General features: G+C 41.3%; 1 protein-coding gene across 1 annotated transcript; it reads right to left on the bottom strand.

The window, feature by feature from the left end:
• Nucleotides 1-156: 156 nt before the first annotated feature.
• grm2b (glutamate receptor, metabotropic 2b) lies at nucleotides 157-26,236 on the bottom strand. Its single transcript, XM_062402598.1, has 6 exons — nucleotides 25,890-26,236; nucleotides 21,631-22,252; nucleotides 7,291-8,128; nucleotides 5,760-6,823; nucleotides 2,471-2,663; nucleotides 157-1,266 (listed from the first exon to the last, which is right to left on the bottom strand). Exons 2-6 carry the CDS (start codon nucleotides 22,132-22,134, stop codon nucleotides 1,193-1,195), a joined length of 2,673 nt encoding a protein of 890 aa, XP_062258582.1. The 5' UTR covers nucleotides 22,135-22,252; nucleotides 25,890-26,236; the 3' UTR covers nucleotides 157-1,192.

Raw genomic sequence — 26,236 nt, 5'->3', positions numbered from 1 at the left:
ATCCAACCGATATTAAAGCCTGTTCAATTTTGCATTTGCACTTTCTTAGTTTCCCTGCAGGTGTCTTCTGGGGCCTTGTCAGAAGCTTCACTCTCCGTTTCACTAATACATACGATGGTTTTTTGAACACATTTTCATTCATTTAATAATATCATGTACATTACAGAATTGTTAGGAGGGAAAATCCATATTTTCCACTTTGACAGTCAAACATGTTGAAGGGCTTCAGATTCAGGTAATGTATATTTAACAGACCAGGCCGTGGGTGGTGTCTATACAGATGGTTATTGCAATTTAATGTCAGGAAACTTCCATCAGTATCGATGAAGTCCAGGTATTTGGATACTTTTCAGAAGGACTGTACATTTATAATTTCTTACTAATGAGTTGAGATTTGGGCACCAACATTAAGCACCTAGAGAAAAATTTACAATCATGCACCTGCAAAAAAACATTTTAGATCCCCCCCCCATTTAAAAGTAAGTTATTTTGTTTTTAAAGAGGAAAACATAAATCCCATAGTACAAAAAACGAATTATCTAATTAGCAGCATTACACTTAGGTAGTTACAATAATTGCAAGAGTGAACCCAGACACTGCGATGTTTAATCCTTTAATATTAAAAAAAACATTTTATTTACATAAATTACAATAAAGCACACACTGTCACACCAGTCTACATTAACACATGTCCTTTATATTGTGTAGTTGCCTAGTTTTTCAACACGTTCACTAAGGTTAGTCACATATTTTGTTTAACAGAAATGTATTTCATAGCATTTTTCTTTTTTTTTGTCAATGTCTAACAACATCTGGATAGATTCACAGCACTCTTAAGGACAAGATAAGAACAGCTTCATGTTTTGTGTATCACTATTGCTTCACAACCACCCATTTGACAACAAGACTCTGTAGGACAAGGCACAGTGCATTTCATCACATCTACCTGTAAACCAAAGATTTCACAGCATATTCAATCTATACAAAAAAGGCTTTTACATTTCATACATACTGCTCGCTGAAGGAACATCATTTAGCTTTCACAGTTAGGAGTTACCCTGGCCAGTCAGTCAGCCCGACCCCCTTACAGAGTTATCTGTCCGCAGCATGTTGGATGTTCGGTCACGGCCCTGTTTGATGAAGGGATGACTGATGGCGGGATGCTCTCTCGTGTTTAGAGAGGAAACCTTTCTCACAAAGAGGACGTCGTCGAGTCCACCACCTCGCGCCCGTTGCAAACGGCTGGCACGTAGTTAGAGGCTGATCCTGGGGGAATGGAAATAGCAGTGTCATCCAGGAGCGAGTTCTTCCACTTGGGTTTGGAAACAGAACTGTAAACCAGAGATAAAGGCTACGAGCAAAATCAATGGTCACTCATTGTCTTTGAAAGTCTATGCTGAGATTAACTAAGTTCATCTTCTCAAATACTATAATTTAGTTATTTTTTTTGAATAAGATATTTTTAATTTACTCTAAACAACTGCAAAACATTGAAAGGGAAATATTTTCAGTCCACGATATTAATTTGGAACCTGAGTTACAAGTTACTTTGCTGATTTAAGCACAGAAAATAGTTTTATACAAAATGACATATTGTTATAGATTAAAATATGCAGTAATGAATGTGCCAGTAACAGTGATCCAGTATAATATATAACAATTCAACAACCACAGGGAACATATTTTCACACAGCAAATACTATACTGATAAAGAATATTTTGCTGAAAAGATTTTGTACATTTGTCCAAGTATCATTTTGAATGCAGAGCTGTAACTGCAGTATTTATATAATGGGCTCATCTAGCTCTGAAATAAAGAAATGCCACACTGAGTGCACTGTGTAAACCTGTGTGTGTTTATTCAAACAGATCATGAATTATTTGTCAGTTTCTTAATGAGCTATCGATAAAACTTGCTCTCCTCTCGCTTTAAAAGAAGCATAATGACTGGATTTTAATTGCTTGGCCGGGGTGACGCAAAACCAGAGAAACAAGCAGAAACAAAAACTTTCAATATTGTCAAGTTTCCTTTTTCACGTTTCATTGCCTGTATTTATTTTTCAATTATTTGAAAAACAAAACAACTCAGACTTCTGCAACATGTGGCAATACTGTTCAGCTCTAACTTTTTTTCTTTTTTTTTTACAGAGTTCATAATATTTCAAGTGGTTGCAATTCTCCTGTTGATTGCACGGATATGACATATCTCATATCGGTTTTTGAAACCTAAACTGCTGCTAGGTATCAGGTTGCAGCTACATTTTTGAGAAAAATAACTTTTGACACATCACGAAGATTTCTATGGTCCAGGTCCTTTTTGCCTCTTGCACCTACATCAAAGCAAACACGACCACACCGACCTGAAACCATAATCAACCGTTCTCGGGGGGGCCCGGCTCTCAGCTGGGGGCCCCCAGGCCAGTACCTTCGGCCTACCCACTACAACTGCATAGCTGGGGCTTGTGGCTACCTTTAGAGTAGCTGGAGCTGGGGGCCGAGGCAGAGGCGGACACTGTGGCGCTGAAGCGGTTGGCTGTGGCTCTGAGTGTGGTCACATTTTTCTGCGGCTGGAACAGGATGATGTGGATCTTGGGGGTGAAGAGGCAGCCGAGAACCACGGACCCACTCAGACTGACGGAGATGCACATGGTGGTGGTCTGCACCTGGGAGGGGAGACGAGTGGGTGAGGATGAATGTGTCAGTCTGAACTCGGACTGTTGTCTTATCTCTTCAAAGGAGTTAATAAAGTTTCTTCAAAGGCCTCGTTCGCCCCGCTCCACCCACACAAACACACCTGTTGCTCGGCTGGAGCCTTGTTTTTATCAAACCAGTTCACACACAGCTCTCTTCTGCTCTGGTGACTCCCACATCTGGAGAGGTTTAGGATTTGGTACATGAATCTACAGCAACTATTTTGTGAGAGATAAATCATTGAAATAATTCTCTTCCTAGAAGTTTTCACAATCTGAAGCTTCTCATTAGTGAAACAATGGCTTTGAGTTTTGCATCATTAGTTGAACAATATGAAAAAGACAGTTTGAGCTTAAAAAAAAATGCGACAGAAATTTTTCAAACCCAGAGGAATACTCCTACTCCTCCTTCCTTATTTCTCGACTACGTTTGGGAGTCACAAACTTCAAGTTCACCAAAAAACCAGGAATGAAAAATCAACGGTATTTTGTTGGTACATTTTTTAACTTCAACTTTGATTTGGTTTCTTCATTCTGGTCAAATGTCATTGCAGATATTATGGTTGTTCTAGTTCAGTTTTGTAATCATGAATGTGAATAATTCTGATGTGGCTTTGGCTGAAGAGCAGCAGAAACCCACTGTGAACCAACATAGACCTATTCGTTTAACTTTTAGAGTTTATTTATTGAGTCTATTTAGTAACAAACAATGGATTATTTATAAATGCATAAGTGACCAACTTGCATTTACAATTTTTTGAAAAGCAAGTCGCAAATGCAACTGCTCCTGTTCTGCCTGCCATTTGTTGCTATGCAGAAAATGTCACAATGAGTTTTCTCACTGCCGGCTGCAGCTGAATGTGTGTGAACCAAATCAACCAAAACAATGAGCCGAAAGATACAACAACATCAGAGTTGCATGATGATTATCTTTCAGTTCATCATTAATAAACAGAACTTTCCTGCAGTCTTCAGTTCTATATATACAAACATAGATTTTTCCGCGATTATAATGCAGTCGCACCACAGAACATCGTCATTATTATAACATTATCGACCGCATTTCCTTTTTCAATTACGTGTGTTAGCTATTCTAATTGTGTATTGTGAGCATGAATATGAGAATGTGAAGAAGAAGAGGAATGTGGGGGTAAGCACAGCTGGTAGTCCTTGATAGTCCGGGTCTTGTTAGTCACATTTCAGCTGCTAATGTGAGCTGACTGCTGGGGTCATCTTCCTCCTCCCACCCCACTGGTTACCCCTGCAGTCCAGCAACTTCTATTTGCAGAACCACAGCATGAAGTGTAATCCCTCCTAAACATACATCACTACGGCAGCAGTGCAGAAATATGAGAAGAGCGCACACATTTTAACTTCAAAGAGAAGTAATGAAAACACCAGCAGGACTGCGGCTAATATGACTTCAATTGTCTTCTGTCTGCAGCTCCTTATCTCTTTCAGCTGCAGAATGTCTTTCTAGCAGCCATTTCCATTTAACAGCTTGTTACACAAATAATTATTAAGCACTAATCGGACATGCTGTGGCACTGGAGCCTACTGTGTTCTTACTCTAACACTTACGGCAAAGAGAATGAGGTTACACTTTTTATTATTAACTTGATATCACTTAAGCCTTTAAACAGATATTTACCTTCTCATTTGAATAGATGGTATTTTAGAATTCACTTCACACACTATTCACGCAGCTACTCTTTGAGATTATATTTAACAGTAAAAGTAGGAGTGAATTATTAAACAGTGTATAGTGTGATATCAGAGGAATTTACTAGATAATATTTACTTTATAGTAATAAAAGGAATTAGGATGTAACGTAATTTACCCTTTTTCTTTCTGAACACGTCCGTGTCCATGAATTCACTCGGCAACAAAGCTGGTCCCTCATTAGAGTAAGTCTGTGCTATCTAACACTAATTTGAAACATGGCAACTGAGCCCACTCCTATTATCACTGGTGTCCAACAGAACCGGAGTATCAAGGTGTCTCTTGTGCTGCCAAACCTCTCGTTCTCTCCTGCATCAGAATCGATATCCAAAAATCTTCAGCGGCATTCATCCTTTTCTGAACTCTCATATAATTCGGACACAGAAAAGGTACGGGCAGTAATTTTTTTCGGTTCGTGGTCTGGGTGCCAGGAAGGCTATTCGCAGCAGACGTGAAAAAGCCTGAGGTACCCCATGATGATATGAAGCTCGTATGAACCTAGACCACAAACCCCCCCCATCTGTTCGCACAACAAAGGCCTCGTTGCACACCCTGGTCGAATGCTGTGGCAGTAGCCTTGAGTTTGCCCAAGGCACCGGCACTCATAACTTACATGGTCTGTCAGCTGGTCTGTTAGTCTTATTTTTTCATACTTTGCGCTGCACGGACAAACAAATTCATTCATCCTTGCAGCTATACATATATTAAATTTGTTTTTCCTGCTGCAGCTTCACAAACGAGTCTGGTAACAGTTCTGCTATTCATCCCATTAATTCGTTTTCATTAGTGTGAAGCAGGTTACATTTCGCCTTTACCCATTCGTGTAACGACCACAAACTGTAAGACTTTATCCCCTTGTGGCGGCAGTGATGTCATATTTCATCTGACTTTTAGAGGAGCAGAGCCAACTAACAAGCCGGCGCTCATGCAGCTGTGAGCCTTGCTCACAGTTATTTTTACTACAGGTCCTGATATTGTATGGTTTGAATGGTTAAGGTTTTAAAAAAATAGATTTTCTAAAACATTTAGTAATGCTGTAATTCAGTGAATCAGCTTGACACTCATTGTTTTCATCTGTATTTTGAGTCCTTGTCCGTCCCCCGAATCTTTGTTCTCGTCTTGAAAGATCCTTCATGCCACATGAAAGGAAAACTCTTTCTTTCATGAGTCTTGGTGACAGTGATCAAATGGAATGTGAAAGTGACACCTTTTTCTTTTACACGTAAGGGAAAGTAATTTATAACCTTGTTTACATTATTCCACAGCACTGGGCTTGTGCAGTTTCTAGAAATATAAATTATGAATACTCGACTGACTTCAGAAGAAACTATTTCAGACATAGTTACCCTGTAGTCACTGGCAGTGACATAGAAGATGGGCTGAAACGCCAGCCAGATGATGCAGGTGGTGTACATGGTGAAGCCTATGAACTTGGCCTCATTGAAGTTTTCCGGGCATTTCCGTGTCTTGAAGGCGTAGACGGTGCAGAGGATGATGAGGATGCAGTTGTAGGTGAGGGACATGAGCATGCTGGAGTCCCTGCTGTTGCACTTGAGGGTGACCACGTCTCTCCTCTCAGGGCCCACCTCTTTCCGAACCCCTGGCACCTCCACCAGCAACCAGATGACGGCTACAAGCAGCTGGCAGGAAATAAGAACGCCGCAGATTGCTACCTGGGAGCCCGGGCTGATTAAGCGCGGCCGCTGGGCTCCATCCTTCACCCCACTGAAGATGCGAGCAATGCGGTTGGTTTTGGTTAGTAGGGCGGAGTAACACACTGCGAACGAGGTGCCCAGGCCGAGACGACGTAAAGTGCAAACCGCAGTAGAAGGTTTGGCGATATAGATGAAGGTCATGCTGTAGCACATCAACACTCCCAGCAGCAGGATATAGGAGAGTTCACGTCCGCTTGCCTTAACCACGGGTGTGTCATTGTGCTTGAAGAACAGGACCACTACTGACAGAGTGCACAGTATACCAAGGCAGGAGATGGAAACAGGCCCAATGGCCCAGGCATCCTCCCAGCGGATGTACTCCTCGGGCAGATAGTAGCAACCAGTCAAGTTACCCAGAGGCCACTGACCGGAGCTGCAGTCAGCACAGGTGAACTCATCCTGCAGGTACTGGTAGGGCTGACAGGAGATACAGATCCAGCAGCACACATCTCCGGGCTGCATGCTCTTTATTTCATTCTTCTTGCAGGGGTCGCTGCACTGGGAGGTGGGCGGTACGAGACCACGCCAGGGCACCATGGTGGTGTTCAGGGTCAGGTTATGGTCCCAGTAGCCAACCTTCCGGTAGGTGAACTTACCATCCTCCTTGTGGTAATGAAAGATGTTGTAGCGGCTGATGCTGTCACCGACCAGGTTGAAGCGCACCATATTGTCTGTGTCTACAGGTCTGAACGGAGCTGACAGGAGGCAAAAACACAGCAACATTAGGCTTCTCAACTATTACAGCTATAACCTCTACAAGGAAATCAATATATACAATATATACCGTATAAAAGGCATATAATAATCTAAATGAGTTATGTGAGTTAGTGAAAATCTGTCAAATCTCTCAAGTTCTTGCTATTTCTGATCAACTAAATCTGGATATTCATTTATCAAGATATTATAGTTATAGTTCTGAACAATCCCCCTGGATCCTCTTGGAATATCTTTTCCTAATTGAATAATTACAAACCCCTTTTTCAATGTAGAAGGCATTTGAAGTCTTAATCCAGTTTCATGCTCATTTGTAGCTTACATTTGCTCTGCATTTAATCTACTTAAATAATGTAATCCCATTTAGCTATATAAAGATCATCTAACATGACAAATGGCAGAGAGAGAACAGGCATTTACTTCTGTCTCCTTGAGTTCTTGTTCCTACCTTCAAACTTGGTCTTCAGGATGAATTCCTTGTAGAACCTTTTGCCGTTACCTGGTTTCATGGCGTCACAGACCTTGGATGTGTTGGAGCATACAGCTTGCCTCATGTTGTGCAGAGCATAGGCCATGGCGTAGACAGCATTTACCACAAACATGATCTTGGACTCCTGCTCAAAATTTCCGTCTCGCAGGCTGTGTTCACTGCAGCCGTGCTCCTGGAGGCTGCAGCCAAAGTGGTGCTCCCAGAACTCTTTAAACCACGGGTTCCTTGTGTTGGTGTACGGGTTCAGCTTGGTGAAGTAATCCTCAAACTCCCTGATTGTATAGGAGGCCAGTTCAATGGTGAAAGCACCATCTGCTGCGCCTTCGCTGCCCCTCACCACACTCTCCTGCGCTCCCCATCCATCACTGGCCACCCAGGTGAAGGTGACATTCATGCGAGTGGCAGCCACCAGCAGCTCGCGAGCGTCTTCACTGCGGGTGAACAGGATGACTACTTTGGCGTTGGACTTTTGCTGCAGGGACCGGATCACATTGTCATAGCCCTGGCGGTTCATGGAGCGACTCACCTTGGCCGAAGTGGCGATGCAGATCTGCCGAGTGCGGGCCTCCTGCTGGAAGGCATCAATGCCAGTCTCACCGTAGTCACCCTCTGAGGCTACGGTTGAGACGTAGGTCCAGTTGAAGTAACGCAGGATCTCAACCATGGCTTTGGCCTGGTAGAAATCAGGGGGGACGGTGCGGGCGAAGTAGTCGTAGCGGGATTTGTCACTGAGCTTTGCGCTGGTGGAAGCATAGCTGATCTGTGGGATCTGGAACAGCCGCAGAAGGTTCGCAACCTGGATAACAAGAGGAAGACGTAGATTTAATCTCATACTTCGAAAGATTTAGTAAATACCTCAATATATCTCTGAAGACACGGTATGACATCTGTTCTGTTTACAAGAATAACCTGAGCATTATTTAAATAATTGTCTTTGTAAAGATTCTTGCACTTTCAAAATAAGTTCAATTAGGACAATATACAGTATCTGTGTAAGGTGTTGTTCCGAGAATAGTTTCAATGCCTCTTCTACTGAAGGGATGAAACATCGTTCCCGTGAAACCTTTTTGCTTATTTGGTGATCTGGCGCGCAGGAGCGTGCTGTCAAATGCCTTGGTCCAAAAGGTTAGAACAAATGATTCACATGCTATTGATGCTCATCAAACCAGCTAGCGACCCCTCGTGCCCTCTGGATCGGGGGCAAAGTCATCCCAGAAAAGACCGCTTCCGTCAAGATAGAAATGTTCCACCTCAGGAAAGAGGGGATTACTCAGATCAACCTTATTGATTTACAGTGACCCAAACCATGATAACAAAAAGCCCCACACGGATCCCCTCATTGTAGGGGGGTTGGGGGGGGGGGGGGGGGGGTTAGGCAATTTGGTTCATATCATTCGCTTAGTGTATGCAACTCTTGTCCAGAAGGGTCAGCCTGCACACTGCAAGACACGGGCGGACTGTGTGAGGGTGTAACACCTAGCCAAACCATAACTCTGGATTTTGTACATAGTTTAACACTTATCTTAAATATATGCATTTTATATTATCATTTACTATTGCATATGAGCAAGCCTAATCCTCTTCAGTTAAGTATAAGAATTTTTTATATATTTTTTATAAGAATTGAAGCACCCTCTGCTCCATCTATTATTTATTTATTTGGATGGAAATTTTACAAATCAATTATTGTTTTAATGAGGGACTTTTTCAGTGTTTTTTTTCCGGTTCATGATCCCTGCATGCTGTTGCCCCTATTGAGTGCTACGTTTTAACCCCAACGTAACTCCCAACCCTGTCTCCTACCTCTAACCAGATAGCACATACAAGCTATTGGGTAAAATGTTTGTAATTGGCATTCAAACAGGCCAAAGGTATACATCAGGTGGCAGTGCTTTGTGGCAGGCGATACTTGTAGAACTTACATTTTTATGAATTTCATCCTGTTATGTCCTATAACCGTGATAAAAGTTTGTCAGTTTACTTTTTCAACAAAATAATGCATCTTTGAGTCGTTCTGCTTTTTTTAACTTATAGATATCCATTTGAAGTGGAGCTATTCAGGCGCACAGCTCCTGTGAGACGGGCTTCAGCTCTGTGACAGAGCCTGGCAGCGGAAACAGCAACAAATTCAATGTTCCTCTATCTCAACCTGTTTACTCTGTCAGGGATCCACATCAGCAGCAGCAGCAGCAGCAGCAGCAGAAGCCAGAGCTGCAATCCCCCTCACAGATAATGTCAGATAACAACAATGGCACAGAGAGTGAGAATTTTATCAGGGCATTTTGCTGTTTTCTCACGTTAAGGCCATTCAGTCAAGTCACTCGAGTCTCAAGGCAGATTCTTCCACAAGTTACGACGCCCACATATGCAGACAAATATATCGATTGGCTTGCAGGGCTGATGGCTCGGGCCGAGTTCAACCTGGGGTGATCATTTCTGACTGAAAACTGTCCATGTTGGACGCATCATGAAATCACAGCAGCTATTCTCCCCACACAGTGACCTACGACAGAGAGCTGGGGAAAAGTTGTCAGTTTGCAGGATTCCTCTTGAGATGCAGTGTTAATTATTGAACACCCATGAGCTTCAGTATGACTCCCTCCTTCCTCAGGCATCATTGTATGCCTGGAGGCTTTTCCAAACCCTGGCATCCCAACGGATATAACTGGAACATTCCGCTTTCACACTAAGTCTTAGTTACAGTACAATTCTCCCTTATTACTCACTCATTACAACCCATTAGAACTTTTACAGAGAAACCGATCCTTCACGTCTCATCACAAATTAGAGTTACACATATTCCGTGTTTGTACTATACGTTTCCTCAGTGGAGCCCGTCATGTCACTCAGCAGTCTTTTTTTAGCCTTGACTAGCAGCGAGGCTGGAGGGATGGAAATGCTGGACGCTTCACCACCATCAGCCTATTGGATGGACTGACATGATTTTTCTTTCTACAGACATTTACACAAACAATGGTGATTCCCCTCTGCCAGCCTCAAAAACCAGTCAGAGTCATAAATAATATAAAAAATGACATCATCCATAGGATGTATCATGAGCAGATTGAGAGTAAATTACTACAATTTCTCCAAGTGGATAGAAAAGGCTCATGAGAATAATGTCATGATTCCACGGTGGGTAACATCAGAAGATCGGCCTGTTCGTCGTTAGGTCAACTTTAGTATCACAAATCTTTTGGCACATCAACACAACATTATCAAGAATTTGAAAAGCTTGTGCAAGTAGGAATCACACAGACTTGTAGGAAATTGTCACTTTGTTCGACTGTAAGATGATCCTTTGTTATGTCTGCTTGTTATTCGAAGGGGTTTCCCAGTTTCTCAAGATCCAATCAGACACAGCTCAACATGGTTCTAATACTCTTAACATGAAAGACAGCACAGCCGCTCTGATCATGGGAGTACAAAAACATATTTTCATCACTATGGGCAGTCTTCATATAAGTAAAAAATATCTAAGCATATACATTACTATACCAATAGACGGATGGGGACGGAAATTAATGACATTAACCCTGAACTGCCAGTGGCCATGTGCTTAACCTCCGTTAGTTAAAACACCCCTAGGACAGGAGCACGCAGGCACACTACAAGCTCTTGAGGGGATGAATACAGTAAATATGATGTATTTAGACAAGCGCACTGCGGCCAACAGTAGTCCTCTCCCGTGTTTCTTGTGATATATATAGGGCAGAGGTCACATCAAATTAACCACAGAGAGATGTGATGTCTGTTATTAATGCACAGGGAAGCCTGATAAGAGCCTCTAATTCATTCATGTTGCCCGGGATATATGCAGTTTTTGTATTCAGCAAGGTTAACCTGCCTGCCTGACTGACACTGAGTCAGCCGCTAACACTGGCATGTTAATAAGGTGGTTTCCTCTTCCATGGTTTTCAGACAGCCGCTTGGTCTTCATCAATAGATTCGTGGAGCTGCCTGACAGCGCAGCGTTCAGGACAGCACTGGAGTGTGTGACAGTAACCGTCTGTTCATCCTCATGTGGTGTTCCCCTCGCACTCTCTCCACCGACGAGTCAGTCGAGACAACACCCACTGCGCCGGCTAAGGAAAACCAGGCTGGAAATTTGATCTCAACGCATGACGCTCGCATGAAACCTGAATTTTCATTTCTTCATTAAGTCCCGTCTCTGCACAGGTGCGTCGCTGATACTATTTTATTCCAGACTTCCATTAAGTTTAATCTTAACCAATACATACCTATAACTTTAGACTCTACCCTCACCTGTCTCTTGTGAAAAAACATACTATTCTTTAGCTTGTGTCGACTGCAGCAAAAAAATTTAAAAACGAGATTCCTTTCATAGTTAAAATCCAAGAGGCCCCAAATGTCACATAAAATAATACATCATAGACGAATAGGTACACCACAGCCTCGCTGTATGACGTGATCTGATTGGAGTAGGCTTTCATGCTGAAACCAAATGAGCCTATTTTTGGTTTGGCGACAAGTTAAAGCGACTTTAATATGCAAAGAATTGCCATAATCAGACGAATGACCTCATAAACATCACACTCAGCAGGTTAAATTGAATATATTATGGTGATACATTAGCACATTGTATATTTTATTGTTTTAGAAAATACATTTCAAAGCTACTTAAAACCTAATCCAGTCACAGTATTTTGCTGTATTACAGGAAGTAATAATGCTGTACAATGGAGTCAGTGCAGTCATATGTTAGACAGAGACTAATACCGTACTTCATATTATGTCAAGACAAAGAGTCATAGAGGACTAAGTATTTTTCTGGGAATACTGTCAAGCTTTTTGTGTCTCAACTATTCTGACAAATGGGTATCTACAAAGTGAATATAAAAATATTGTTTAATTTGTATTACTATTATAGATTGTAATATATAGATTTGAAACATTAATTCAATGTGTTTTAACAATTGGTTTGTAGAATAATAAATACACAACAAGGTTTGCGGCAGATTCAACTTTAAAGATCATTAGATCATCACCTTAATGCTCATGAATCAAATTCTACTGTAGCCTATAGTTTGTGGTTGAGGTTTGATAAGATGTGTATAAGATACATCCTGTGCAAAGGCATTATGGGATTTCTAGCCAGCGTCCTTTTACCAGAACAGATGCACAGATGAAAGACAGGAGACAGCTGGAACGTGGGCATGGTCTCTTACTCATGTGTCTGTCATGATGTTTCTTTACATGGAAAGTCCATTTGTATTTCCCCAGGGTCCATGTGAAGCTGAGGCCTATAGAAGATACAGTAGATGACACAGAGAATGAACCTCAGTGCAGTGGTTTAGCCGTTCACCAGGGAAGCACCAGAAACACAATGGGGAATATATCCAGTGCACATGGCTGCTGGGTTTAATATAATGTATTCAAACGACAAAAATAAGACAAATAAACAGTAAAATCTACACTTAACTTACTATGGTGTGAACAGTTTTGTGTTTATTGATCATATTCTTATTCTGGATGTTCTTTAAACAAACACACCAGTGGTTAAATTCTAAACAAAGCATTGTGTGTCAGAAATAACACGATCTCTCACAGGCACAGATGTTGTCCAAACAGAAGCCAACTAATCCGTGCCAAGCTTGGGTTCGGTCCAATTTTGGAAATAAGCTTGTTCCATTTGTGCAGATAAGAAATAACTTACATAAAAAGAAAATCACACAATAATGCAGCGAGGAGGGAAATAATAAACATCCCGATAAAGGGCGACCCAGGGTATTAAAAAATAATTCCAAATCAAAAAAAGTTTTAATCTTTCTACGTAAAGTGGCATCAGTTCAAATTAAGATCTCCGAATAATTTTGTTATGATTACATCATAGTAAAAATAATACGATCATTTCAAAGTAATTATTGTGATATAAGGCAGGAATGGAAGGCATTTCATGTGTTCCGTTATTATCTCAGCCAAGGAGGTTATATTTGTGTTTGTCATATTGTAAATTAGCAGGATTATTTATAAACTACTGATGAACCATGAAACTTGGTGGAAGGATGTGGAATGGGTCTGGGAAGAGGGGGCGGATAGATTTATTTTCTCACTTTCTTTAACGTTGTGCCATAGGGAGATTTTCAACATAAGGATATCTCAGAGAATTATTCATGGGGCTCGGTGAAAAAAACAAGACAGGTTTAAGGGACTGTTATTTATGTGTGTGTTTCAATTGGTGCATATCCAAATCGAAATCATGATCTAGTGAATTTAAATGGGATTTCATAAGGAATGCACTCCTCTAGTCTTAACATATGCAGCCAACTGAGGTTTGATGCAAACAAACATGTGAGGGGGAACAGCATCAAGGATAAATGTGTCCCTATAGTGGATTGTGGAGAAATGGCTGAAACAGCACAGGCGCGGTGTGGTTTACTGTCAAACAAACACTATATTTTCTATGCATATCCACAGGTTACTATCTCCCAGATAATTTGAGATAACCCCAGGAATATGAGCCCTGTGTTCTTTTCTCTCTCCAAATTGGAAACTGGCACATCTTTGCAGAGCTCTGCATCTCTGACACATTTGCTCTTTTGCATTTGTTTTCTTTTTCCCACCTGATCTCTCCGCTCCAAGTTATTCTTGATATTTTTTTGTTTATATCCTCAGCCAGAGAAGAAAAAAAAATCATAGCAATAGTGGAGCAGCGCTTCTGATAGCCTGTGCCATTTTATTATACTTCCGTTTGATCAGCTACCCATCGGTCCCACAGATGTGTATTTTTGTATTTGTTAAAAGCAGCTTGGATTCTAAAGAGGTGTAATTTCATGGGAAGATAAATGTTAAAGCCATTCATTCTATATACAGCGTATTTTTCCTCAAATCATTGCCCAGCAATTGCACTGCTCACAGAACATGTAACTGCTGCTTGAATCTTTATCATGTTCAACATGTTCAAAATATTTATCATGTATAAAATACTTTGAACGATAATGTTACATTTGCATAAAAAGAGCTGTACAGTTCCAGCTTGATAATTTTTTTTCTCACTATGGTTCATCACCTCTATACTCTAGGATTATACAAAAACTACATACACCAGTTCCCATGAAATTTGGTGGAGGTGTGAGATATGACCAAGGGCAGAAGCCATGATTTGGATCCTGATCAGGGGGCAGATCCAGGATTTGTATTACTCCTTTTTTTAACATATAAAGATTTCTCAGAGAAGAATTTATGGATCTTGGGGGAAAGGATATTTATCTGTCTGTGCAATTTGGTGCAGATACAAATAAAACTCAGAAGCAAGTAAATATAAACGTGTGGGACTGTGACTGTGCCTTTGCAGGAGTAATCTCTCCACTGAGTATCATAGAGTTTTATATTGGTCAACTAATTTACGATAACAAATATAATTTGAGGGAAAGATAATGCAGAATAGATTACTTTGTCTAAGAATGAGGAAAAGAATGTCAATGCTGAATAAAATGTTTGCTAACAATTTTCTCTGTTCTCTCAGTATTAAGTTTATATATCGTCTTGTTTTTTAACAGGAAACATCCACTGTGACATGAAACACCATCTTTCTCTCACCTTATCCAAAATGATTTTGTTACACAGACCTGAGAACAGATGGGATTTAGGATGTCAACCCACACCAACCACCTCCTCGTCACTTAGATGCAGTACACAGATCATGTAGAGCTTCATTCATTCATTTAAAAAGATTTTACTCTAAACATAATCCGGGTTTTATTATCTTGTTTTTATTATGACAAGATATTGGTAAAAACTGTTTTGTAAGGTTTAAATATAACTTCTGGGACAAAGGTTGATACAGATACAGAAGATACTGGTACAAGGTGTTTTTCCTGTATTTTGGTGTGGTTTCAGTCTTTTGATTTGATCTCATGTGAAGTATTGTTTTATGGAGGCATGGAGATTAATTTATATATTCCATTTCTTTACAAGCAAACTCGGTGTGCCTCATGACTTCTGCATGTGCAGACTCCCACCCACCTAAGGAACAAACATCCACACCTCAGACATAAAACACTCACTCAAACACACAAACAAACAAACAAACACGAATACTGAGAGAGAACAAAGGCCTACACAAATGATGAGTTGCTGAAAGCAGCAGATGATAACAGTTAAGCTTAATGTAAGAACCTATACTGCATGCATACATGTCAGAGGGGGGATCAAGGCTAGAAAAGCACTATATAAATACAAACCATTTTATGAATGATCCCATTTACTATTAGTGTTTGCATAACAGATAATGCAATGACATAAAGAAACCTGTGTTGATCCACTAACATTAGTTATTATTGTATTATTATGAGCCCTTCAAGGTACCTAGGGGCCCCAGGCTCAAGGGACCTAGGGGCCCCCTGCATCGAACCGAACCAAACCCCTGGGAGAGAGTTGTGACTGTTGGTTGTCTGAGTCGTTGCAGTTTCCTGCGCATAGGCGATGACAGAATTTAAGTGGCTCTTACAAAATAGTTGTTGCTGTAGACTTAAGTAATCAGATGTTCTCAGGGGCCCCCTCCTAGCTCTGGGGCCACAAGCAATTACCTGTTAGGACTACTCTTTCGCAACGCCCGTGTGCAGAGATGCAGCTCTTCAAAATTAAACTGGAACCTTTTCCACCAGAAAAAACACACTCACCAGAACATAAACGTTTGGAGATACTTCTAAGTACAGAGACACATCAGAGAAAAATTTTACTCTTTATTTTAGGCTTTGAACTTAACCTCTAGCCTGTAGTGCTCTTGAAATAAACTCAATCAGACCAGTAAGTTTGACTGTTGTTGAGTCTAGAGAGCAGCGGTTCTGTTGCACAATTTTGAGCAGCATCCTAAAAAACAGCCAGAGATTTCTGAGCAAAGACTGATCATATATTCCTGTCATAGCGTCTGAAAAAACACAACAGCTCCCAGACAGACGAGCTGAGGAGAAGTGCGTCTGGAAATCAATACCAACGCAATACTGACCGTGTGGGTCCTGCCGTTACCCAGCCTTCTTCTCGGTACAACGTTTCCCTTCAATGTGAATGACATTCGGCTGTGCTAATTAAGGAGCAAAGCTATGTTCTGCGAATGTGCTAAAATTTACAGTTCAGAAATAACAGTTTCACAGCGAGCAGGAGGAGAAGGAGAAGGAGGAGAAGGAGGAGGAGGAGGAGGAGGGGAGAGTTGAGGGGAGTTCAGCTTTATTATCACATGATAAACAGGAACCTTGTGAAGTTAACACCAAAGCAGGTTTTTTCTCTTCTTTCACCCGTTGCACTCCGTGGGGACGGACACACAATAAAGTCAGAGCCCTCCTCACTTCCTCTGCAGACTTCACAAACCAGCGCAAACCCAAAATATTGAACAACAATATACAATATTGCAGAAGAACAGATATAACCTCTCACGATCTCAAATTTATGAGGACCTTCCCAGCTGAGCGGCGGAGGCGGGACATAGTTTGTCTAATGGTCTTGAAGGATTCAGTGGGATTTTATTTTTGAAGTACAAGTTTGAGTATATGAACCTTTTAGGAGACTTCTCAGCAGCCATCATTTGAAATGAAAAAACAGTGAATGACATTCGGCTGTGCTAATTAAGGAGCCAAGCTATGTTCTGTGAATATGCTAAAATTTACAGTTCAGAAATAACAGTTACACAGCAAAGAAGAGGAAGAGGAAGAGGAAGAGGAAGAGGAAGAGGAGGAGGAGGAGGAGGAGAAGGAGGAGGAGGAGGAGGGGAGAGTTGAGGGGAGTTCAGCTTTATTATCACATGATAAACAGGAACCTTGTGAAGTTAACACCAGAGCAGGTTTTTTCTCTTCTTTCACCCGTTGCACTCCGTGGGGACGGACACACAATAAAGTCGGAGCCCTCCTCACTTCCTCTGCAGACTTCACAAACCAGTGCAAACCCAAAATATTTAAGATCAATATACAATATGGCAGAAGAACATATATAACCTCTCACAACCTCAAATTTATGAGGACCTTCCCAGCTGAGTGGCGGAGGCAGGACCGAGTGTGTCTAATGGTCTTGAAGGATTCAGTGGGATTTTATTTTGAGTTGAGTATATGAACCTTTTAGGAGACTTCTCAGCAGCCGTTATTTGAAATGAAAAACAGTTAGAGTATCTCATATTATATGTTTCATTTACAGAAGGTAGTTTCCTGAACTAGAATCTCAGTTTTGTATTGCTGCAATAATACTTTTTTTCTTTTTCTGTGTGTGTGTTCAATTATTAAATTTCAGGATGCACAGTACGAATGTGTATTTGTGCTGGAAAAGTTGTGATTATGCCTGGGAGTACCTATCATGATGTGTGGCTGTGGCAGTATAGTGACTTGTACATTTAAAAATACAGGAAAACACAGATTGTCTTTAAATGTTACTTGTGCTGACAGTGTGGGCCTATCTGAGAATGATTTCTCTACAATGCCCAGTTAAATTCGTAGCTGTGAAATGCGTGGGCTGTTAGGAATGAGTCATGACTCTTAGTTCGCTCTAGGTTCTGTACAGGTAACTTTCGAGAAGGCATTTAAGACTATTTTCCAACAATTAAACTGTGAGAATACAGAACAAGGACGAAAAACATGTGAAAGGATGAGTAAGATGGTGATGAAAAGCCTCATGAACACTGCTCGGCTAATTATGAGAGAATCCTTTTTAGGGCTGAGGAGAAACTGGCTTGTCTCCAGTTATCTTTCCCACATCTTGTCCTTGGACCCAGTCACATGCAGCGCCAGCCTCCACACGCAGGTGGACACTTCGTAGCCAGCCAACGGAGATGCACCCCAGAGATGGGAAAAGCAGCTCCTCTCAAACTGCCCTGGGACCAACGCTGGCACAGTTTTATAACAGTGAGTGTTTCTCTGGGATTGAAAGGGCTGTTTAAACCAATGACCTCTCAAAGACAAAAAATAAAGAATCCCACCATGGGCTGCTCACCGCTCTCACAGCTCCATTCACTAACTTGCCCAGTAACTGGACGTGCCTACAATGAGACGCTTGAGGATAATGACAGTAGAGGTATGTATTTAAATTCATGCAAAAACTCTCAAAAGACTTTCCTTTTGAATCGCTGTGACTGTGTGGTCGCTGAAGCCTCTTTCACACAGACAGCCCTTTTCATGCATCTTGAAAAAACATGCTGTTCTTTTGTCAAAGCATCCTCAACATTACAGGAGAGGACCCTCGATATTCTCCACCTCTTTCCGAGAGAGGGAGGCCTGCATTTAATAAGGGCTTTTAATGATTCCAGCATGGGGACGTGGTTGTGCTCTGTGCAGTGCCACTCACCATTCAGCTTCAACAAGCTGACACTGAGCATTCACCACTGCAGACTCCTTGCAATAACTTATCTAAGGTTGGATTGTATCCTGGTGTTTCCGCACAAACTAACAAAGGTATCCCAGAGTGCTGCAGCACTCAACCTATTCAAAGAATAAGTGGTTCCAATATATTACTTTAAGTGTCTAGAAATTTGAGCACAAATGAAATACCAATTCATTTTATATTCTCCCAAAGGGAACGCTGTGAGAATTACTAATGCATTTGGTTATAAGGAGCGACCTTTGTGAATCTTTATCAAATGTGAGATGTCGGTGGAGGTTATAAAACTGTGTGAAGAATTTGTAGATTCAAAAACACTGTGATGGAAGAGGGAGATTGTTTTATAAAGGTCAGAAACCCTCCTTAGTCTGTGATCATCAGGTGTAAACTATCTGAAGAGTAACTAGTTTTTCGTACATTAGTCTGACAATGACATAGTAACTTCTCTTTCAGGTGACTTTTAATACATGAGAAGCTTTATAGTGTAATGAGATTAATAGGCTTTAGCTTCAGCCAATATGCATCTGTTGTGTTTTTAACTTTTGTCTTGTGTTGTTACAAAATATTCTATAAAAATAAAACATTTATATTATTTACTTAAGTTCAATCAACCCTGATGTTCAATATGCACCTGAAACATCTGAAACTGAATTATTCTACTAGACACTGGATTATAACGTCATATCCACACAGTAGTATGTACCCTGATTATAATGCATAAACACTGCAGCATGATCGTGAATAGTGATTTAGTCATAAGCTGGTTTTCAGGTAATAAATATGAAATATTCATGAAATGCTTAGTGGAAGTCATGTGCGCTTTACTGTTTTCAGTGAGCTTTAACATCTATTAAAACAGTCAGCCTTATAGAGCTGGGTGCTGTTAAAGCATGAACCTGGTAATGTCTTCTTTCTCACAAACTTTTTGACGTGATAACATTTTATTATTTGAACAATCCAAATTTATCAACCCCTCAGCGTGATGTTACAACTGGGGGAAATAAGTTAGAGGTCAGGGTGAGTGACATTATCAGCCAATCACAACAGTAGTGTAATTAGAGGTGTGTGTCAAAACTAATTGAAAAAAACAACTTGGGTAAAGAAATGTCACCATTGTTCTTAAGAGACAAAATCCTACTAGAGCAAAACAAATACTAATCATAAAAAAAACACCAAATATGTATGAAATATAACTATGATTGGCCTTAGCTATTCACATATATTTGACAGAACATCAGCTCCTATTTCGGCATAATCCAACTATTTATTTGATAATATGTTTAGTATGGAAAACTGTATCACTGGACTGTTCTGAAAGTACGTTTAGTCTCTGACTAAACCAAGCATAAGGTACAGCTACTCACTTCATGACTAATAATGAACTTAATTGATAAATAAAATCAATTAATTCAAGTTGACCCTGTGTGTTTGTGTGTGTGTGTGCAGTTTATAGAAAGTGTAGCCAAATTCTTCCCACACACTTTCTCTGACTAACACCCAGTGCATCATGGTAAGTATGGTGTGTGAAGGCAATCAGAATTAATTAATTATGCTCATCGCCTGTGGGAACATTTCATATGTGTGTGAAAGGTCAGTTTTCTCTGCAAGGTGGAAATGAAGTAGCTCATTGACGTCTCTGTGAATGTTGTTGCTTCAAATGGTTTGTTCCTTCTCCAGCTCAGTAAAAGTGGAGTCAAGGCATTTTTGGCTATCATCTGGCGTTGTAAATGTGTGTGCGTGTGTGTGTGTGTGTGTGTGTGTGTGTGTGTGTGTGTGTGTGTGTGTGTGTGTGTGCGTGTGTGTGAGTCTGAGTGCTGATTAGTAAAGTTTATCCATCTCTAAGCATATGAATGCAGGATTGAATAATGAATGATTTAGTCAATTAGTTGTGGGTTTTCTCTGAAGTATACAAGTTCTTCATGTTGCTAAAAAGTAGCAAAATCCTTGAAATATGTGTGAAAATACTGCTTTGAGGGACTAAATACCCAATTAAAACATAATGAATTTGGTTTTGCAGAGGGTGGGAGAGTATTGAGTTAAAACATTACTAAAAACCAAGAGATCCCAACTACAGTATATTACTAGACAACAGTGAGTTTTCAGTCTTGGTCAGTTTATCAAAATTGGATTTTTGTCTTTGCCAATAGTGTTTACATCCATTGTTAACAATAATACTTATGTTAGACACATGCAGATTATGTTATGGTGTGGTTAAGGTTGGGGTTATGGGTAATTATGGTTGGGGTAAGCAGCTTCAAGACTTTGTTAATGTTAGAGTATGATTGTAGACAATAGATCCAATCTTTAAGAGTTATAATGTTCAGTTAGGGTTTAAACAGCTTTAAAGACACCATTTTCGGTTGTGAGGCTGTTGAATTGTGTCTTGTACAGAGAGGATATTTTTTTTTTTTTCATTGATATGAATGTGGTTGACATAATAATAGAAGCACCTGTGAAGTGCAGTAATGTGCTAGAACAGCTCCACAAACTACAACCTCCCGAATTATCTGTTGAATCCACACTTCTGAAAATCTGTTTGGACAAAAACCAGAACAGAACCGTTGAGGATTTGTTTTTGCAGAGCACTGCTACAGAGTAATATTAATGAACTCTGGGCTCCAGTATGAAAGTCAGATGCTCATCCACCACCCCAACTGCTACTTGCCTTTGCTTTCAACCTTGATTTGTAGAGAATATACGCATAAGCAAATATTCAGCAGTTATTATACAGTGAAAATGGGATTCTTAGAGACACTGGACTGAAATATCTGTAAATCAATGGCAAAAATTGAATTCTGATATCAGTATTTTGTCTTCATTATAAACTTCCAGCACATGTATATTATAATTTGGTTAATTTGCATCTTACAACACTCAATTGGAATAATGCTGCATTGATTGCTGCATGCGTAGCTATTTAGTGTACATGCTCAAAAATGCAACTACACACAAAACATGTGCGTTCAAATTAATTGAATCTACCTGAATGGAGACATCGCTGTAAGATCCTCCGATGACCCCGGAGATGGCGAGTGGAACCTCGTTCTGGATGGGCCTGGAGCCGTCTGGGCAGATGAAGCCTGGATCTTGCGCCTTGGTTAGAGAGGCCCTGACAAAATCTAGGGACTGCTCCAGAGCGTAAGTGTCCTTCGAGCAGGTATCGAGAATGTGGGCCCCCAGCCGGAGTCCGGGAAGGATGTCATCACTGGAGTTAATCTCATCGAGTGCCAGCAGCATGGCCTCCAGCCTCTGGATTCCCCTCTCCTTGTTGATCTTACCGCAGTCCTCCATCCCATCACCTTTTTCATGCACGGGGAACAAGCCCCCAATCACCAAGTCCCCGTCCATGATGATCTCGCGTTTGGCTGCGGGAGGCAATCTGGAGATGTTGGGCAGGACTCCTCGTATCAGCAGCTCCAGCAGGAGCATGTGAAGAGGCCAATAATTGGCTGAGTTGGCCAACGACCTGGGGCAGAGGACAAGCATGGCGGGAGCAGGTAGTGGGGTTCAGCTGGTTGAGGTGGCGAGGAGCAGAGGCTTACAGAGTCTGGAGGGGGATCACTTTCAAGTCGCCTCTCAGCGGATGAGGCATGTTTGATATTTCCTGGATGAATGAAAGGAGAAAAACGATTTTGCCCAATTAATGAGACCTATCATTGTGAACAATCTATCTGCTGATGTTGAACAGCATCTATGAGGCGAACAAAACTCAGCAGGGAAATAACACGATCATATTATTGACGACCGCTAAAATTGGTTTCATTGGTGCCATTACTCTGTCAGGTTTTTACCCAGTGAGTTAATCAAAGGTATGAAACAGTCACATCAAGGTGAAGGTGACGGGAAGTTTTAATAAGTTCCCCTTAGTTTCATCATCAATTTTTTTATCATCTTACAAAGGTGTTATGCATAAGTATCATCAGGCTCTTTAAATCTGAGATATTTTATGTCAGGAGGGTGAGTTATGCTTTAAAACAGATGTAGATATTATTTCCAGCGCACTCTGCTCTCTGTGGCTCCTGCCGCTTTATCTGAAAGATAAACACGGAGTTATCGCCAAAGAGTGACCACATCAAACATTCATGGATATTTAAGGCACCGCTAGGGTGAAACGTAATTTCCAAGCTTACAACCGGGATATCACCTAGATGGTGGATCTCCTCAATGGCTGGGGTTGCCATGGAAACATGGTGGGTAAAAAAAAAGGGTTGGACTGCAGGGAAGTGGGCAGACATGTATACTAATAAATATTCCTATCGTGGCAAGGTTACAGATTTAGATCTCACCGGGAGTCGTCTGATCAGGGTGGTGGGTCGGTTCAGTCTCACAGAGAGGGAACCAATCCTGTCTCCGTCCAACACACAGTCATTCATCACATTCATCACACATACAAACCAGTTCAGCAAACATGTTTATTCATCAGAGGCGATGGATCTTCCCAGGATTATTATCAATGTACCGTAACCAACAGCAGCATCGTATTGCAACAGAAATTCCCCATGAATCTGTTTTAGTTGATTCTGCAAATCACCTCCATTAACAAGCACTGAGAAGTTTGTTGCTGACTTTTCCTATTATGTCACACAGTTTTATCACTGATTGCAAAACTTGTAGTCACTTCTAGACCCAAATATAAATTTAAGACATTTCAATCAACCTGGGTGTTTCCTGTTTTCAAAGCTGTGTTGTGTGGGTGTGAAAGCATGTTTTTGAAGGGCCATTTGAAGAATAGCCTGAGATGTTCAAGGAGCAGTCAAAGCATCAAAAGGGCAACACGGAGGAAACGAGGGGAAAGGACAGATGAATTCTGATCTCAAATACTACATCAGGCTGTTGATGAATCCATCAGCGGCAAAGAGGATTACACACGTTTTAAACGTGGGAAGTCACGATGTAAAATCCATCTGCTCTCTAAAGTATAGGTGCAGATGTTCACTCCTGAATCACATTTATCCTATAAATAGAGCCAAGGTGAGAAAGTAACTTGGAGAGTTCAACATTAAGAGTCTAATTGCTCCATCGGCTAGAGCAGATGGGGGCTTTCCTAGGTGCTATGACTGGGTCACAGTGTGAATTAATGGGGCAATAAGGAACAGCCAATTAGGCGGGCCTATGCAAAAGTTGGCCAAAGGGAGATGGGAGGTCCAGCAGAGCCCCTCCAAACCCCCTTTAAGATGTGCAAATAAACGTGGACATGGAAACGCTGATTTATAAGCGGCGGCAGTATTATCAGCTTGCAAGAGCGTTAAATCTCAGCTCTCTGCTCAGTTGTGAAGTGGCTTCTATCGGGCCCGGATCATATCATTAAAACTATCTTGATGTGGAAACGGCTGTCACACTCGCACACAGCAGTCAGGCGAATCGCACTCGCTCCCCAGCTGTCTTCGCACAATATTCCCTCTGAAAGGCGAGTTCAAAAAGAAACGGCAGTGTGCTTTACTCAGCTTTGAACCAGCAGCTAATGCATTACTCCCGCCCAGGCGCAAGAAAGGATTTCTCCATCATTAGCATAAAGATGCTTTGAGAGAACATTCCTTATTGTCCATACACAGCATATAGCTTGTGAGTGTGATATGACTCACAGCAGAGTAAGCAGCGACTGGCACATACTGTCTTATAACAGACAGCACATGTCTTGATGGAGAAATACAAAGATATACATGAGTGGAGAATGAGTTCAATTAAGATCTGATGTGCTATTTAACACCATGATGATGGTCACATATCATTTGAATACCTGAAGGGTTTAGACTTTGCCATCACCTCTGATCGGCACATTTGCACTTGTGCTGGACACTTGAACGTACATGACATGACATCAAATTGGTATAATCCACGACACGTAAAGCATTATGCCCGATGAGTGATAAGAGCCTATAAACATAGCACTTGTCCCACAGGATTTACAGAAACTGTGACTAACACAGATGGGACAATCATTTACACCAGAGTGTCTTGTCATTATTCACTCGGCACATCAACAGATTCTCCCATGAAGCTGAATAACTGAGCCATTCGGCCAGAAGACACACGCCAAATCAACGTCTTGGGGCATATACATGATGACCTTTGGTTCCCGTCAATCTAAAGTTAACCTAGCTGTTCAAAGCACGAGACCTTTCATTTCCTCTAATGACAAACAGGCGAAGAAGTAACTGCAGCTGCCATAACTGCACTAATGAGTCCCATCACTGCATCATCTCCAGCAGGGACACAGTTGATCCCTCCACCTGGACTTGTCAGCTGAAGGAATTAGGACGCCTCTGAGGTGGCGAGCAGCCCGCTGATTGTTTGACCGTACATCAAGTGCAGCATTTTATTAAAATAGCACAGACAGATCTGGTTGTCAGCCTGTTTGACTCCCCCAAAAACTTTAATCTGTGAATTCTAATGCGCTGATATTCCGCCTGGATCTGTATTCATCACAAGGCGAGACTGAGAGGCAAAGTGCGGCTATATGAGAATAAGAAAACAAATTGTCTCTTGGCTTTTGGGCACCTTGGGTTGCACCATCTAATAATAACCTGATAATTACATTCATCACAGTCATAGAGGTGTGACTCCTTTAACTTACACCTTTTACATTAATAGAAATCCCGCTGCTACATCACATCCTGTCTGATTCAGTGACAACAATGCGATGCGTGCAAAGGGTGAGGTTGATTCAGTTTTGTGTTTTTATTATTTTGCACACTCCAAACAAAAACCCTTTCATGAACCTTACAAACTGAAATCAGCCCCATTACTTCCCAGAGCACGACTCGTTGTATTTTGCGGGTACTGTCTGAAAACTAACGCTCTGATTGGTTTGAAAGGAGCCAGTAATAGGCTATGATAGATTATGCAATGATTTTTAATTGAGACTGGAGGAATCCAGAAGGACACAAGTTTGCTGTATTCCTCCTGTATGTGTGCAAGTAGACAATCACACTCAGGTGTTAGATCTTCCAATAAGAGAGTAAACCACTAGAAGTTCAGTTCGATTTAACTGGTGGTTATTGAAATGAGATGCCAGGTGATATGGTGAATAAACCGACATGGGGCTCTTATACGTGACCGTAATAACACATGTATAGTCAGTTAAATTTAGGTTATGGGATGCAGGATCAAATGAAGAGGATTTTGCTACAAATAATTAAAAACCTTCAAACATCAGAAACATGCAGAGACAAAGTCATTTCAGAGTGGAGAGAAAAAGCACATTTTTAAAAGATCCTACTACTAAATAGATGATCTCTTACCTGGTTGTAGCACTGGGTGTCTCTCGCCGGATATGACTGCAGGTCTCTTTTCCCAACGTGGAGAGCCTCATGTGACGAGCACGGTCCAGATGTTGTTCACTTTGAGCATGTTTGCCAGGATCTGTCCTTGGTTCTGAAGTGTTGCTCGCACTGGCACCGGTCTGACAAACTCCTCCGCGTGTGCGCACTCTCCAACTTGTGCCCGCAGCCGCCCTGATGTGCACAATACGACACAGCCTGAACCGCCCGGATGCTCATATGTGTCCAAAAGCATCGGCGGGAATGACGCTCCAAGGATCCTCTGTTAGTGTCAGCAGCGGCAAGAGGAGAGTGAAATCTCATATGAA

This window comes from Platichthys flesus, chromosome 2 (genome assembly GCF_949316205.1).
Source record: "Platichthys flesus chromosome 2, fPlaFle2.1, whole genome shotgun sequence".
In the NCBI taxonomy this organism is placed as follows: Eukaryota; Metazoa; Chordata; class Actinopteri; order Pleuronectiformes; family Pleuronectidae; genus Platichthys; species Platichthys flesus.
This window is presented reverse-complemented; position numbering and strand designations above follow the sequence as displayed.

What these genes read in the sequence shown, in the direction of transcription:
- grm2b (XM_062402598.1), bottom strand. Translation starts at nt 22,134, where the DNA reads ATGCTTGTCCTCTGCCCCAGGTCGTTGGCCAACTCAGCCAATTATTGG. An exon ending in CCTGAAGACCAAGTTTGAAG is followed by an intron (nt 6,824 to 7,290) that starts GTAGGAACAAGA and finishes GCCTCCTGTCAG; the next exon opens with CTCCGTTCAGACCTGTAGAC. An exon ending in CAGCTCCAGCTACTCTAAAG is followed by an intron (nt 1,267 to 2,470) that starts GTAGCCACAAGC and finishes CCATTCCCCCAG; the next exon opens with GATCAGCCTCTAACTACGTG.